Source organism: Chrysemys picta, chromosome 15, assembly GCF_011386835.1.
Source record: "Chrysemys picta bellii isolate R12L10 chromosome 15, ASM1138683v2, whole genome shotgun sequence".
NCBI lineage: Eukaryota > Metazoa > Chordata > Testudines > Emydidae > Chrysemys > Chrysemys picta.
Genome location: NC_088805.1, coordinates 24,993,505 through 25,008,863, shown reverse-complemented (window position 1 = coordinate 25,008,863; position 15,359 = coordinate 24,993,505). Strand labels below are relative to the sequence as shown.

The following is a 15,359-nucleotide window of genomic DNA, read 5'->3' as shown; positions in this document are numbered from 1 at the left end:
GGCACCTTTGAGCAAGTTGTGACCTTCATTTTCTTATCCACTTTAAGGCATAAACTCCAATCTTATGGGATTGGAAACTCTCTAGCACATCATGAGCCATACTAGATGCAAACCACAATGGTAATACAGGAATATTGAGTCCCTGTTCATTCTTACAAGATTTCTAGATTGAAGGTGTTATGGGGCAGGGACTGTTGCTTGTTATATTCGTATTTTAGAAATCACAATGGGGACCAACCTGGTTTAGATGTTACTGCAATATAAATGGTTAGTAATCATAGAACTGGAAGGGACCTTGAGAGGTCATCTAGTCCAGTCTCCTGTACTCCTAGCAGGATTAAGTATTATCTAGACTATCCCTGACAGGTGTTTGTCCAATCTGCTCTTAAAAATCCCCAACGATGGAGATTCCACAACCTCCCTAGGCAATTTTATTCCAGTGCTTGACCATTCTGATAGGAAGTTTTTCCTAATGTCCGACCTAACCCACCCTTGCTGCAACTTAAGCCCATTGCTTCTTGTCCTATCCTCAGAGGTTAAGAACAATTTTTCTCCCTCCTCCTTGTAACAACCTTCTATGTACTTGTAAACTGTTATCCTGTCCCCTCTCAATCTTCTCTTCTCCAGACTAAACAACACCCAGGTTTTCAATCTACCCTCATAGGTCATGTTTTCTAGACCTTTAGTAATTTTTGTTGCTCTTCTCTGGACTTTCTCCAATTTGTCCACATCTTTCCTGAAATGTGGCACCCAGAACTGGACACAATACTCCAGTTGAGGCCTAATCAGCGTGGAGTAAAGCAGAAGAATTACTTCTCGTGTCTTGCTACAGTACTCCTGCTAATACATCCCAGAATGTTTGTTTGCTTTTTTTGCAACAGAGTTACACTGTTTGACTCCTGTTTTAGCTTGTGATCCACTATGATCCCTAGATCCCTTTCCGCAGTGCTCCTTCCTAGGCAGTCATTTCCCATTTTGTATGTGTGCCACTGATTGATTGATTGTTCCTTCCTAAGTGGAGTACTTTACATTTGTTCTTATTGAATTTCATCATATTTACTTTAGACCATTTCTCCAGTTTGTCCAGATCATTTTAATTTTAATCCTATCCTCCAAAGCACTTGCAACTCCTCCCTGCTTGGAATCGTCCACAAACTTTATAAGTATACTCTCTGTGCCATTATCTAAATCATTGATGAAGATATTGAACAGAACCAGACCCAGAATGAAGCTCTGCAGATTGCTAAAAGTATCGCGCTGTTGTAGTGCTCAATAGGTACTAGAGTGCACCATAATTCCATTTTCTTGTTGAAAAAACAATCTTTTGTGCAATATGAATAAAAAACCTCTACACCTTGTAATGACCAATCTGTTGTACAGATATTTTCTGCTTGGTCTGAAAATGACAGAGTATTTTCTTTGCCGTGTCATTTGATCTTTCATCTGGGGGAAGAGTGTTCATTTTACTTGTTCTACAATGTACAAATGTGTTTCTCTCCATGCTGATGGGCTATTTTCAGTGCCCAGTTTTATTAAGTTTTTGTGATTATTTTTTAACCAGGCTTAGCCTTGGGATAGCTGTATCATCAATATCCCTTATGCTCCTTCTGTTAATCAAAGGCTGGGCTGTCTCAAATTCAAATCAAAGTCTGTGGCCTTGTGATAGTCAGGGAAGTAGCAATATCCGTTTCCACCCAAAGGGTAGATCTTTCTCCTTCCATGTGTTCATGTAACTCCATTAACACAATTTAAAGTTTGCACACCTGCATTTTTGGGGTGGAACTGTGTGGTTCAAAGTAACTTGTGGCTATCAACAATATTTCATAATTAAAGGTATATGTTTGTTCTGTGAAATTTGGAGGTCATCTTGCATTGCTCAAACCATCAATATTTTATATTTTCATAAATCTTAAGCAAGCCTGGAGGAAACCTGTTGCCAGAGGCAAATAAAACAGAGATCTAAGGGGTTCCCTCCTGTGCGGAGCCCTTCCCCCTCCTTTCAACACCCTCTGTGGGCCTTCTGTTTGCCTCCGAGGTATAGCCACAGGCGAAGGGGACAGTTTGGCTCATGCATATGGACATAAAAGCGCAAGTTCAGATCTCACACTGAGAACTGTGTGGACAGACCCTTGCAGGCAGCCCCTTGGAGTCAGTGGGATCCCATGCAGGAACAGGAGACCACCTGCACAGTTCTGAGTACAAGATCTGAGCCTAGGAGAATACAAGCTAATCCTAATGCATCTGGGCTTCCTTGAGATTTGATCCCGGCTGAGCTATCTGGTTGGATTCAAGTCCCAGGATCACCAGTGAAGCAAGTTCAATCTACGTGTATTCTCTTTGCAGAGGAGGGCTTGGGGTGATCTGATCTCATCCTGTCATGAATCTAGTCCAGTGGGTTAGCGTGGCCCAGATAAGGTTCCCCCCGCCCCCCACTTGTAATTGTCTCAGTCTTGGATTTCCACTTCCCTCTTCTCCCCCCCCAACTCTTCCTACACAGGTATTCTCAGTCTTCGTTTTTAAACTTTTTTTAAAAGCCGCTTGTTTAGACACTGTATTCCGTATGGGAGACAGTGGTCTTTAGTGTGTGTGCATATTACTAGGACGCTTGAGCAATTCCTGGACAACACTGCAAACAAATCGATAAGATGGCAAACTGATTTGAGACTGTCACAGACGTGGCTGTAAGCTCTTTGGAGAGCGACTTGAATGTTGTAATGTAATTAAATCAGCATGTCTGAATCTGGGTCTTTTCAACAACGGATGCTTTAGAGAAGTTTCTTAAAAACCTGTGTCATGTCACTGGAGTGAGACTGGGGATTTTTCAACTAACTCAGTGGGTAGGACAAGAAGCAAAGGGCTTGAATTGCAGCAAGGGAGGTTTAGGTTGGACATTGGGGGAAAAACTTCCGAACTGTCAGGGTAGTTAAGCACTGGAACAAATTGCCTAGGGAGTTTGGAGGTTTCTAAGAGCAGGTTAGACAAACACTTGTCAGGGATGTATGTACCTAAAGTGTTAAATAATACTTAAGCCTATCTTGAGGGTAGGGGACTGGACTAGATGACCTCTTGAGGTCCATTCTAGTCCTGCAGTTCTATGACTGAAGCTTGAATGTATTGCCACTTTTTCTCTCCCCTTCTTCCTTCCACTTCCCTGAGAAACACACTTTGCTTTTCTGTGTACCAGAAAATGCTTTTCTTTAATTGATAACCCAGAGAGTTGATGAGTGACTGTTACTAGGACAACTTGTGGAGTCAGGCGAGAGTAGAATTTGAAGGAGACAAGGAAGTGCTTATTGCCCAAAGTGCGAGAAGAATGTCTGCAAAACCCAGGAGCAATATCTGAACTAAAGGGGCATATATCTCTCTATCTCTTCTCTTCCCCCTCTCTCCCCCCCCCCCCCCGTGTGTGTGTGTGTGTGTGTGTGTGTGTGTGTGTGTGTATGGAGAACTGGCATGAGGACGTCTGCACCACCATAAGCCCTATGGCAGGGATCTTAAACTCAAATGACTACAAGGGCCACATCATTGATACCCCCCCCCACCCCTTCTGTGAGGCTCTGCCTCTTCCCCCACCCCTTCTGTGAGGCTCTGCCTCTTCCCCCCCCCCCCCATTCCAACCCCTTCCCCCCCAAAGTCCCCACCCCAACTCTGCCTCCTCCCTGCCCCTATTCCAACCCCTTCCTCAATCCCCGCCCCTGTCCCACCTCCTCCCCTGAGTGCGTGGCACTCTGCTCCTCCCACCTCGAAAGTGCTAAGTGCCGCTAAACAGCTGTTTGGTGGCGGGAAGTGCCTGGAGGTAGGCAGAGGAGCTGGGGGGGGGGGTAGGGAGGAGGAACGGTGGGGGAGGGGAGCTTGGTGGGTTGCAGCAAATAACTCCATGGGCCGCATGTTTGAGACTCCTGCTCTATGGGGAGGCTGCATGGACATTGGAGAGGTTATGCAGGACAGGGTCTCTGCACTCCTTCTGGAGGTTGCATACCAACCCTGACTAGGCCAGCATGGAGAAAATACAGAGTGGGAAGAACTACAAGATGCCTGGCTATGATCTTGCTCACATCAGTCCTACACAAGAGTAACTCCATGGACTCACTCCTGTTCACACTGGCCTGAGAACAGAATCAGTCCAAGTTTATCCTCAACTGTGCAGATCCAGTGGCTCAAAATCGTCCTTCTGGCCTTGGAATTAATGAATCCGCATAGGGACAGTTGCTGGGGTTTTGCTGCAAAGGATGAAATAGTAGGTATACAGGCTGTAGTCCTGCAGCTATGCCTGCAGGTTGAGTGGGTGAAGTCTTTTTTTTCCCAAGCCCACACAGAGCTTAAAGCCAGAGTAATTATGCAGGAGGAGGAGGGGACTTCCAGTTTACTGTAGTGGTCTAATTAGATTTCTACTTCAGTTGGTGTGGTCCCAAAGGCTGGTTCTGTGTAGGAGACTTGTAAGCTGCTCATTATTTAGTACCATTTCTTAGTTGCTGTTACCACATTTACTGTGTGTATAAAAAAAAATAGTCTTTCTGGGCAAGTGATTTAAGGAAATTGCTCTAAGTGCAGTATATAAGAAGCCCACAGGAATTCCTAGAAAACTAGTTGTATCTCATTTGGGCTAATATGCAGAGGGCTAGGCAGGGGGCAGAAAGGAATGGAGGTGGCAGGCAGAGAAGAAACATCCCAGTGAGCTGAGGTGAAATTTTTCGGTCAAATAGTTAATTTGCTGAAAAATGAAGTTTCAGGGTGACCGAAACTATTTGCAAACTTGGGTCCAATCTGGTAAATTTTTCCTTTTTTAAAATTTGGTGGAAAGAAAAAAAAATTAGAAAGTTAAAACATTTCTAAATGTATAGTTGGATATTGTTTCATTTTGAAATGTAGCTCAGTCTGACATTTAATTAAAAAAAGGGGCAAAAAAACTCAAAGGAAAAATTGAGGGGTGAGAGGGACCATTGTTTTGAACAAAATATTTGTTTGACCCAAAATTAATCTTTTTTGGGTCAGTCACTAAACTGAAAAATCAATTACTCTCTCAGCTCTACTAGTGAGGTCTCCTGGCTTTGCAATGTTTTGGGAGATTCTTTTCCTGTGGCCAACTCTGTCAATTTTATGATGTTTAATATTTCAACTAGCACAGCTAGAGAGAGGAAGATGGTTTTTATTAATAGGATTTGGTCCTTGCTTTTGAGTACAAAAGCCCCGTTTCAGGAACGTTTTAGCATGTGGTGTAAATCACTCCAATGTGAGTATAGTCCTGATTCATTGCTGAAAACAGACTCCAGTTAACTGGAGAATAACAGCTGAATGTTTAGTATTTGTGCTCTAGGGAGAAGAAACTCAAAGAACTGCATTAACTGTTTTTTTTCTTTTTGCAATGCCTAATCATGTCAATCAAGTTAATGTTTCCTTTACTAACCTTCATTAGCAGAATAGATGGTTTCAAATTGATGTGGCCTTTCTGTTGGATGTATCTTTTTCTTTTAAATGCCGAAATGTTTTTTGGTTTCTTAGACAAAACGTTATTTTGCTGCAGTGGCTTCAGGCCAGATTTACAAAGATATATTTAGGTGCCTTATGATAGGTGCCTACCTAGCACCAGGCACCTATCTCCCTTACAATCAATGGTCATTAGGTGCCTAACCCACTTAGGCATATTTGCCCTTGTCTCCATCGTTAGACACCTAAATATCTTTGTAAATTTGGCCCTACAACTAATAGTGTTACTATGGTATTCTGGGTAATTGGTCTAGGACACAGTAGTACTTCTGGGGATAGGCATTGGGATTATAAAACAGATTGGCGTGCTCACCCACTGTTCCTTAAAATGTTGGGGGTGGATGGAGAAAACCAAAGTGATTAGTATCTTAACATTATCCCTTCACACTGCCATATCTGTTCTGTTCTTCTTGACATTTTGTGACATGGCTTGGTCTTAGCAACCGGTGGCTTTTCCCCCTTTGCAGTGTTGTTTGTGATTGTATTTCTTGTCCTTTTCCCTTTACTCCACAGGGCGTACTAGACAGATTTTCCCAAATTCAGCCCAAGCTGATCTTTTCTGTTGAAGCTGTCATATACAATGGCAAAGAACACAACCACATGGAAAAGCTGCATAATGTAGTAAAAGGTATTTCACTTCATGCCCTATTACCACACGTAGAGCTTGTGGGAAACTTCAAAGCTGTTCATAAGTGATGAGGAAATCAAATCTTTAGGCAAAACTATTTAGTCTTTTGGGGTTTTTAATTAAAACAGCAACTATAAAAATCCTTATTTTCCTCTTGATGAGAATAATTCACATGGTGGGATTCCTGCAGGATTAGTTGGAAAGAGCATATTGCTGAGCTGACTTCTCCCTCCTACCACTTCTTCCTGGCGCACTTACCTGGGATTGGGCCTTTCTCCACTCAGAGAAGCAGAGAGCACATGGAACATTTATATACTTATGAGGAAAAATGCCATATGTGCTTATGCTGAACAGATGGAGGCAGGGTTTGCTAGTGAATAGAGCACTGGATCATACCTGATTCTATTCCCGTCTCGACTACTAGCCTGCTGGTTGACCTTGGGGAAAGTCACTTTACCTCTCTGTGCCTCGGGTTCCCTATCTGTAAAATAGGGATAATGATACTTGCTTTTTGCTTAAAGCATGTTGAGATCTCCTGATGAACAATGGTCTATAGGAGCTGGGTATCGCTATTCATGTTCATATAGCCAAACTACGCTCTCATGAATGCTCATGAAACCTGTGACTCACCAGGGTTGTGTGGATTTTTCTAATAGGAAAAACTTGGCCCGTGGGACTGGTTCTAATCCTCCCATTGTTGATGTTACACTGTATTTACATCCAAGTTTCAATCTCTTGCTGCTGGTGCTGTTTTTGTTGTCAGTGACTATCAGAAAGATGAGAGTTGGGAAAAGCTTGAATTGTTTCCATTACTCAGTACATACATGACACAAACTAACAGAACAGAGAAGAGGCCTTTTGTTTATGTAACTGGAAATAAGTGAATAATGGTTTTTCTACTCACTTTTTTTTTTTCCCCCTCTCTAGGACTCCCAGATTTAAGAAAAGTGGTGGTGATTCCATATGTTTCATCGAGAGAAGTGATAGATATTTCTAAAATTCCAAACAGGTAATGGGACGGAATCAACTTCTGATAGAGTGCTGTCTCTATCAGAACTAGAGATGGGATGGACCCAGAACCCTACATGGATTTTTCTCACCAGTATGTCCCTGAATGTTGGGAAATTTTTTAGTATTTGGCTGTTTGTAACTAAACTAACTTCATATTAGGGGCCCAACATCATCTCCTCTGGGAAGAATCGAAGTATCAGACTCCTGTTACGTACAAGGATTCTCAGGCATGTGGCAATACAAATCTCATGGAGAAGAGAATGGACACTTGACATAGCACAAGAAGCTCTTCTCTTAGATCTGTGGGATAATCTTGACCGGACACTGAAGAAACCATATTTTTATAGCTTCTCTGCCCTCCCCCTCCCCCTTCTCAGTTGGTCAGATTTTTAAGCTTCTTTGTATTTTAACTTGTTTAACTTGTTTTTCTGTATTTAGCACAAAATTTCAGAGCTGACCATACAGCCCTTATGCAAGCAGTTTTATTGGATCAGAGCTGTTCTCACTTATACTTCAGTAACTCCAATAAGTCAGTGGAATCCTTGCTCTCACCTACACCTTTGTAGATCCGGAGAGTTTAGCCCATTGACTTCATTGGAATGATTCTTGAATTTTTGGGCTTTAGGATCAGGCTTGGAAGTTGACTTAGACTAATCAGGTTTTTTGTAACTTTCTAGTTCATTTCACTTTGTGTTGCATGCTCTAGTATAGTGATGGTGTGCTTAGGTTTCTGGCAGTGCTTAAGGATGCTGCAGTACTCTAAAAGAAAACCTCTTGGTTTAAAAAAACCTTTATTTTGTAAACTATCCATTCAGCAGAATTTTTTTCACACACTTGTGATAGAATAATGGGAGGGAAATGGGGTGGGGATGCAAAAAGTACTTTTGTCAGACTAGTAAAAATGTTGTGTACTTCAGTAAACTTTTTGCTTTATATTGGGGAAACCCCACTACTGACAAGCATGAAGCTAAATGAGCAATTGATTTGCTTTCTTTCATTATAATACTTCTTCTCTTCTCCTGCCCCCCCTCCCCACCCCAGTTATTAGCATTGACCCAGCAAGAAATCTCTCTACAAAGAGAGATGGAATTAGTTTGCTTACAAAATGAATGTATCTTTCAGCTTGTCAATACTAGGTTTATCACTGCTGTCTCCCTCTCGTTCCTTCCCCCAACATAGATTTGTAATATCTTTTACTCGGTCATATTTCACATTTTGTCCATGCAATAATTGATATAAAATAGGAACATCCAGTAAAATTACATTATCCACTTCATTTAGCTTTATACAAAGCAACAAGCTACCCTCGGTAGACCTTCTGAGTTTTGCTTTCCATTGCTGTTTACTTCTTGATTGCTGGATACTGCAGATAAACTTGAACATGAAAAGTGTGGTGAGACTTTTTTAAAAACAAAAAAATAAGTTGTTTGATTTATTGATCATCTTAAAGAAAATGTTTGCTCTGTGAAATATCCTATTAGCACATTTATATAAATGAGATCGGGTATAACGAGGAGAGGAAAGGATGCTCCAAAATGGAGCCATGAACAATCTAAATGACACTTAGAGGTAGTTTGGCTGGTTTATTTACTGTTCAGAGTTAGGTTACTCAGATACCTTTTGATACTACTAATGTTCCAAACTGTGAAGTAAGGGTCAGATTCTGTGTCACTTCAGAACAATTTCATTGTAATTGATACTACAAGCCAAAAGTACATTCATAGCTGAATCAAGGGCTGGCATAGCTGCCTTCTGACTGTCATAACAGCCATTCTGTCTGCAGTGCATCCTGGACCCACATTGTAACTAATATTTCAATTGAGGGACTGATCCTTTATTCCAAGCCATGCCTCAAAGATTTTTCTCAGGCCTGTCTCTCTATATTAAGGCCTGTCTACATGGTGAGTTAGTGTGGCAAGTTATTATTCTAAAATGCCCCAGGTTGCTGCACAGTAACATTCCATCTGGACTCCGTTACAGCACAGGGAGGTCCCGGTGCATGGCTTAGCCTACTATACTTTCAAGTATTACACTAATTTGCACTCTGGGACTTCCAGTGTGCCTGTAGTAGGGACTGCACAGGATGTTAACTGTGCCACAAGTTGGTGCATTGTAGATTCACACCTTGGCTTGCTGTGTGGTGAGTCACAATGTAGACCAGCTCTCTGGTTGTGTGATGGGGCCTACCTGCTACCTCTGCCTCTGTATGGGGCTTTTAAGGGTGACAACTCTTGATATGTGCAAATTTGTAGGCCTGTTCAAATATAGCCCTTGATATCTTAGTCTTAAACATTTTGTTGACATTTCATTTTAAATAAAACCCCCAAACAGCTAAGCAATTTAAACAAAGGTCTGAGAAGCCAAAAGAATAAAAGTGGGGTTACATATACACACTGCATTATTGTAAGAGTGCTGTTGGGTCTGAAGATGATCTTCTAGATATCTGTGGTTGATTAGCAGTTGATCTTGGTGGGTTTTTTTTTTTTTTAATTTGAAGTAGTGTTAAGTAGTTGCTTTTCCCTCTCTTTTGTGCAGTGTTTTTCTAGAAGATTTCCTTGCTACTGGGAAAGGAGACCAGGCCCCCCAGCTGGAGTTTGAACAGCTGCCCTTCAGTCATCCTCTGTTTATCATGTATTCATCTGGTACAACAGGAGCACCAAAATGCATGGTTCATTCAGCAGGGGTAGGTCTTCCCTCTTAGTGCGACACTGCAGCCCCATCTATTTATAACCATCGGAGCTCCATCCTTTTTTTTTTTTTTTTTTTTTTTTTTAACCTGTATGTGGTGATAGTTATCAAAAGCCACTGAGCCAACCTGTCCCCCTTTGAAACTATGTGAAACCTTTCACCTGTAGGTCCATAGTTGAAAGATATGGGTCAATAAGGACCAAAAGTCCTTACTATCTGGAGCTTGTTTTGGTTGTTCATGACACTTCCCAGTGGACAAGTAGCCACACAACCACAGGTGGCACAACTGATGCCCTTGTTGGTAGAGACGAACGACTGAATGAGCCTTGAAAACTGTGGTTAGGTCTGAGTCTCATTCGCAGAGATAACATGGGGAAGTTTGCAACCCCAGTGCTGGCCTTCTGTGACCAGAAGAATTCAGCCACTTGAGCTGTCAATCCAAAACTATCTCCATCCCTAAATTCACTTAGGGCTTGTCTACATTTAAAACACTCCAGCAGCGTAATAGAATTTTTCCGTTGACCTAGTATGGTCTACTTGGGGAGGTGTTAGGGTCAGCTTAACTCACCACGCAGTGGTGTGGATTTGCCACACCCCTGAGTGATGTAGTGAAACCAATCTAATAGTCTAGTGTAGACCAGACCTTTTTGTGACAGTTGGGCAGCTGTTGGTAGCTGCTCCAGGTTCAGAATGTTAGGATGAGCACTTGTAAAGACAGTTAGTGAGCAGAGAAGGTGGTCAAAGGTGTGTGATAAATGCAGTTGACCAGATAGAAAAGGCAAAGGGAAGGGAATTTTCCCTCTTTAAGGTTCTGTTCATCACCAGATTATTTACACAGCTGCTTAGCTTGCCATTGAATCCTACCCTACCCCCCCCCCCTTCATCTGCCTCATCCTCCCAACTTGGTTGGAGCCACACAGTGGTGCTGATACAGCTGAAGTTTAATTTCAGTAGTTAAAAATACAAAAGGAGACGAAATGACAGCAAAAGTCTATTAAATACTGATCACAGTGGATTTAAAATAGCTTGATTATCCCCTGGATCTTTTTACAGGAAATGTTTTTTCTTTGTAATTTTAACTTCATATATCCTCCTGTGTGCAATATGGTAAGCTTAAGCTCATATGTTTCCTCTGCACGTCTGTTGTGGTGTATATTTAAATGATAGCCATAAATAATTTAAAGGAAGACAAACCTTTAAAATGTATTATCCCGCAGGCAGAAGTAAGGGGTGTGTGTGTGTACACACATAAAATATTTTTTGTTTCAGACGCAAAGTGCTAGTGTATTAATGGTCTAAAGAGAAACATGTGGAGGTTGCTGTAGGGTTTTTGTTTTAGTTCTCTAACAAATTATCCAGTAACTTCTTTTTATTTTTTATTAAGTCATAGAAACATAATCCCCCAATTCTAATCGCCCTTACACCAATTTCACACCTCAGCAGTTTCCTCTGATTTACACCCATGTAAGCAAAAGGAGAATTGGGTTTTTTCAGCTAGAATCCAAGACATAAAGGGATTTGTTTCAAAAGAGCTCAGCAGTGTTCTACCACTCTGACCTGGTTTACACTCCATTTTCTCCATAGTAGTAGTTGATAGTTTGTGGGTGGATTCATCTTTTAAAAACTTCATTTGAATTCTCAGTCTCTGAAATAGTAAAGTGTAAATTGGCAAGAAGAGAGGCAATAAAATTTAATTGAATTTGATCCAAATAGGGTATAGTCTCAATTTCTACAGAACTGTAACTCTAAGGATACCAGTAAAAATCCTGCTCTTGCAAAGACTTATGCCTGCGTTTCACTTACCCACTCTGAACTGTCCCTTTAAACATGTGCATAAGTCTTTTGTGCAAGATTGCTTCTAATTTACTATTTGTGGTTCTAGCAAAGCCATGAATTCTGCGTTTAAAATGCAGATTGTAGAAAGTAGTCTGTAGCTAGATGGCAGCATTGTGACATCTCAGTGCACTGGAGCATTAGCAGGTAAAAATCCAGATGTGGCTCCTCTGAGATGCTAAGGGAAAATTGGATTTGCTTGTATATTTTTTATTTAATATTTTTTCCTTTCCATCCCTTAAAGCATATGCAATTTACATTAGTTTCTTTTGTGTTAAATCCATTATAGATAAAAATTTTCTTTCAACATATATTTTGCTTGATTCATGTGAAGTCCCTAATAGCTCCACCATGAGCACTTGCAAAAATGCAAAGCACAGCTTTTGTTTTTAAATCAACCATTTTAATGTGTCACTGTAGTAAAGTGACACAGGGAAGCAGTTTATAAATTCATTGATCCTGCAAAGTCACTCTTGAATGATGATGCAAAGTATTTTAGCCACATTTCCAACAAAAGAGAAAAATGAGTAATAGCATAGTTCAGTGCATTGTCATTGGCTAGTGGCATTTTCCATGCTGCCAGCCGTACGAATGCTTAGGAGGAGGTCTATGTAGTTCTGTCTGCAGTCTCCAAAGAACTACAATTTGAGACAGCTTGAGCTACTTTTGGGACCTAGTATATAACGTGAATGCATTGTGCCATGATGCCTAAGTCCAGAACAACTTTGTGTCCCTCACTCCTACCAGTCAGCTGGGTGTACTGTGAGCGTGAAACCATGTCAAAGGACTTGTTCACTTGGGGAAATGGATCTGCAGAATTAGAGTGGCCTATCAAAGGGTATAGGTATAACTATACCGCTATAGTTCTCTTGGTCAATATCCCCATGTAGACAAATCCTTATGGGCTACATAGGATGCTGCACTACTCTAGTGGCTGGCTATGGAGCGATGCTGCAGTTCTGTAGGGAGCAGGTTGTTTTGTAGGTTAAGTGCAGGCACTGCTGAGATCTGGTGAAGGAGGATGAAAAGTTATACGAAAGGGGAGTGGAGAATGCTATCCATGCTGACGTGGACAGGTTTGGGAGTTGTTGCCTGTTATTTACTTTGAACGGGGGTGGAATTCAATACCTGTCTGTAACCCTGAAATACTCACTGGTGAGGACTGTGCAGCATTAGGCTATTGAAAAGTATATTTTGCCACCAGATCTTTGCTTTACATTTACATAAACTTATTTACCCCTTCACTTTTTTTTTTATTTTTCAGGGCACACTAATTCAGCACCTGAAGGAGCATATTCTTCATGGCAACATGACCAGCAATGACGTTATTATGTACTATACAACGGCAAGTGGGACTTACCACATTTATAAAACACACTTTTTTTTGAAAGAGGGAGGACCTTTCCCACAGTAATACAAATACAATTCTGTGTATTTCTAGTGGTCTCTATAAGCATAGCTGTTTTCAAATTGGGTTAAAAAAATTAGGTGGATTAATAAAATACAGTTGGGTGTAAATTTTCCTGCTAATTAGTGAGAAATGGATTGTGGGTTTTTCGGATTTTAAGCTTATTGCTGTAATGACATCTGCAGTTGCATCTTCAAAGCATGCTCTACTCTCCTGCATCATGTGGGGATCTGGCCATGTTGGAGATGAGTGGCAATTTTGCTCTGTTCATCTTGGTGGAGTGGCAAGAAGCTGTGCCTCCCTGGGAGCCCATTGGAGGGGATATCTAAAAGGCTATGAACCTTCATGGTTGGCACATGAGCCAACCTCTGTCACCCCCAGTTGGGAACTCCATAAGTGCACTTGGACTTTTTTCTTTGCACTTTCCTCTGAGGCACCTGGTTCTGGCCACTGTCAGAGATGTGATGGCCCACTGGTCTTCTCAATTGTGGAAATGCTCATGTTCTAAATGAGTGATTTCTAATAATATAAGGGGGAAGAAAATAGAATGGCTGTTTTGTGACTCCTTGGAGTTTAACAGTCCTTATTTGGTGCTAACGTAGTCAACACAGTGCAACTTAAGTTTAAAAGTGACTTCTTTTTAAGAAAATAGAAGCTTAAAAGGATAGTTTTGGGACTTTTCAAACATTTTAAATATTCTCCTACTAAACTGTGATGCTTTCCATGCTCCCAACAGTCGCTTATATGCTGTTGGGGAAGGTTTAAATTATCTCTGCTGGAGTTCGTTTATATCATTTTGGGGCAGTAGCAAAGTAGAAGGTATCTGCAATACTGTACATGGTATAAAAGGAGTTTCTGCTTGGCTAGCCTGTCTTTCCCTGGTGAGCTCCTGTATAAACTTGTGGCAGTAACAGCTAACCTACACTGCCTCCACTGAGGAGTCGGGTTATTTTTCCCCATCGTTTAGACTCGTATTGTAATGGGAAACAAGATAATACAAGTAGGCGTGATCAGCAGAAGTGTGCATAAACTCAGATCTTTGTTATAAACTCTTAGGCTGTAGCAGTTTGAGGCAGGAAAAATTAGAGAGGTGTGGGAAAACTACATATTGTGCTTAGTTTGTAAAAGTCCTGCCGAAGGCCAGAACAGGGGCTGCTCTGTTCCCTTGACTTAAATTAGAGCAACCCTGCCTCTCCCAGGCTGCTCTGAAAAAGCACGATCTCCAATGCTCAGTGCTATGAACACACACTCCTACCATGACTTGTCTGCTGGAGCTTGCAGTGGAGTTGGGCAAGTAGGACCACTTACAGATGCCCTACTCAGTGCCTGGGCCATGGAGATTCTTTCCTGGCCAGCTGCAGGCCTCCATATGCCACCAAAGTGACATGTATGGGTGGAGGGAGGGAAGAATCTTTTTTTTAGCACAGACACCAAACCTGTGTTCCGCAAGGAGATGCGTATATACAGTGAACACTTCCATAGCTTCCAACACTTCCATAGCTTCTGATGAAGTTTTAAAAAAATGTCATGACATATTGTGTTGGCATATGGAGGGATTCTCAGTGTAAAGCAGCAATGGAGTGTCCTAAAATACACAATAGATACTACAAACCATGTCAGAATTGGTGTTTTAGTTCTCTGAAATACCTGCTGTCACTTGTATCCTGTGAAGTATTTTGGGCAAAATACCAAATCAAGTATCACCTAAAGTTTTTGTGAAAGTTGCTACACAAAATAAATTGTATTTTTGGTGTATAATTACCAGGTAAGTCATATCCCAGATTACAACTATTGTAGGGTATAAGTACAGGGGACTCTGCTATTCTGTTTGTGCTGGATTCTCCATCTCTTGATGTCTGTCTTCAAATCGAGACCGGATGCCATTCTGGTACATGTGCAAGTTACGGGGCTCAGTACAGGACCAACTGGATGAAATTCTCTGGCCTGTGTGTTAGGCAGGCAGACTGAATGATCTAATAGTCCCTTCTGGCCTTAAACCTATGAATATATTATTGGGGTAATTTAAAACAGACATACACATTTTGGGGCCCTACATTAACTCGGTGTGTCTTCTCCCCCTGCCCCCCCCATTTTTTTTGAAGGCCTGAAATAAGGTTACTAAAGCAGGGGCTAGGTTCTGACTCTGCTACAACCAGTGTAAATCTTGAATAGCTTCACTGGAGTTAACCAGGATTTACGGTGATGTTAACAGTTGAAACTGGTTCATGGATTCTGATTAATTGACTCTACTACATTAAACTGGTTTACTGTTAGTATTCTCAAGTAACACTGAGACTGAATTCACAG

At 41.4% G+C, this 15,359-nt stretch overlaps 1 protein-coding gene across 2 annotated transcripts in view; it reads left to right on the top strand.

The window, feature by feature from the left end:
- Nucleotides 1–15,359, top strand: part of AACS (acetoacetyl-CoA synthetase) — a 64,688-nt gene that overhangs the window by 28,032 nt on the left and 21,297 nt on the right. For both annotated transcript variants that reach the window (XM_005299573.5, XM_065568665.1), the window contains exons 6-9: nucleotides 5,998–6,112; nucleotides 7,040–7,121; nucleotides 9,659–9,806; nucleotides 12,909–12,989. In XM_005299573.5, coding sequence (XP_005299630.2) covers nucleotides 5,998–6,112; nucleotides 7,040–7,121; nucleotides 9,659–9,806; nucleotides 12,909–12,989 — 426 coding nt within the window. The remainder of the gene's footprint in view (nucleotides 1–5,997; nucleotides 6,113–7,039; nucleotides 7,122–9,658; nucleotides 9,807–12,908; nucleotides 12,990–15,359) is intronic.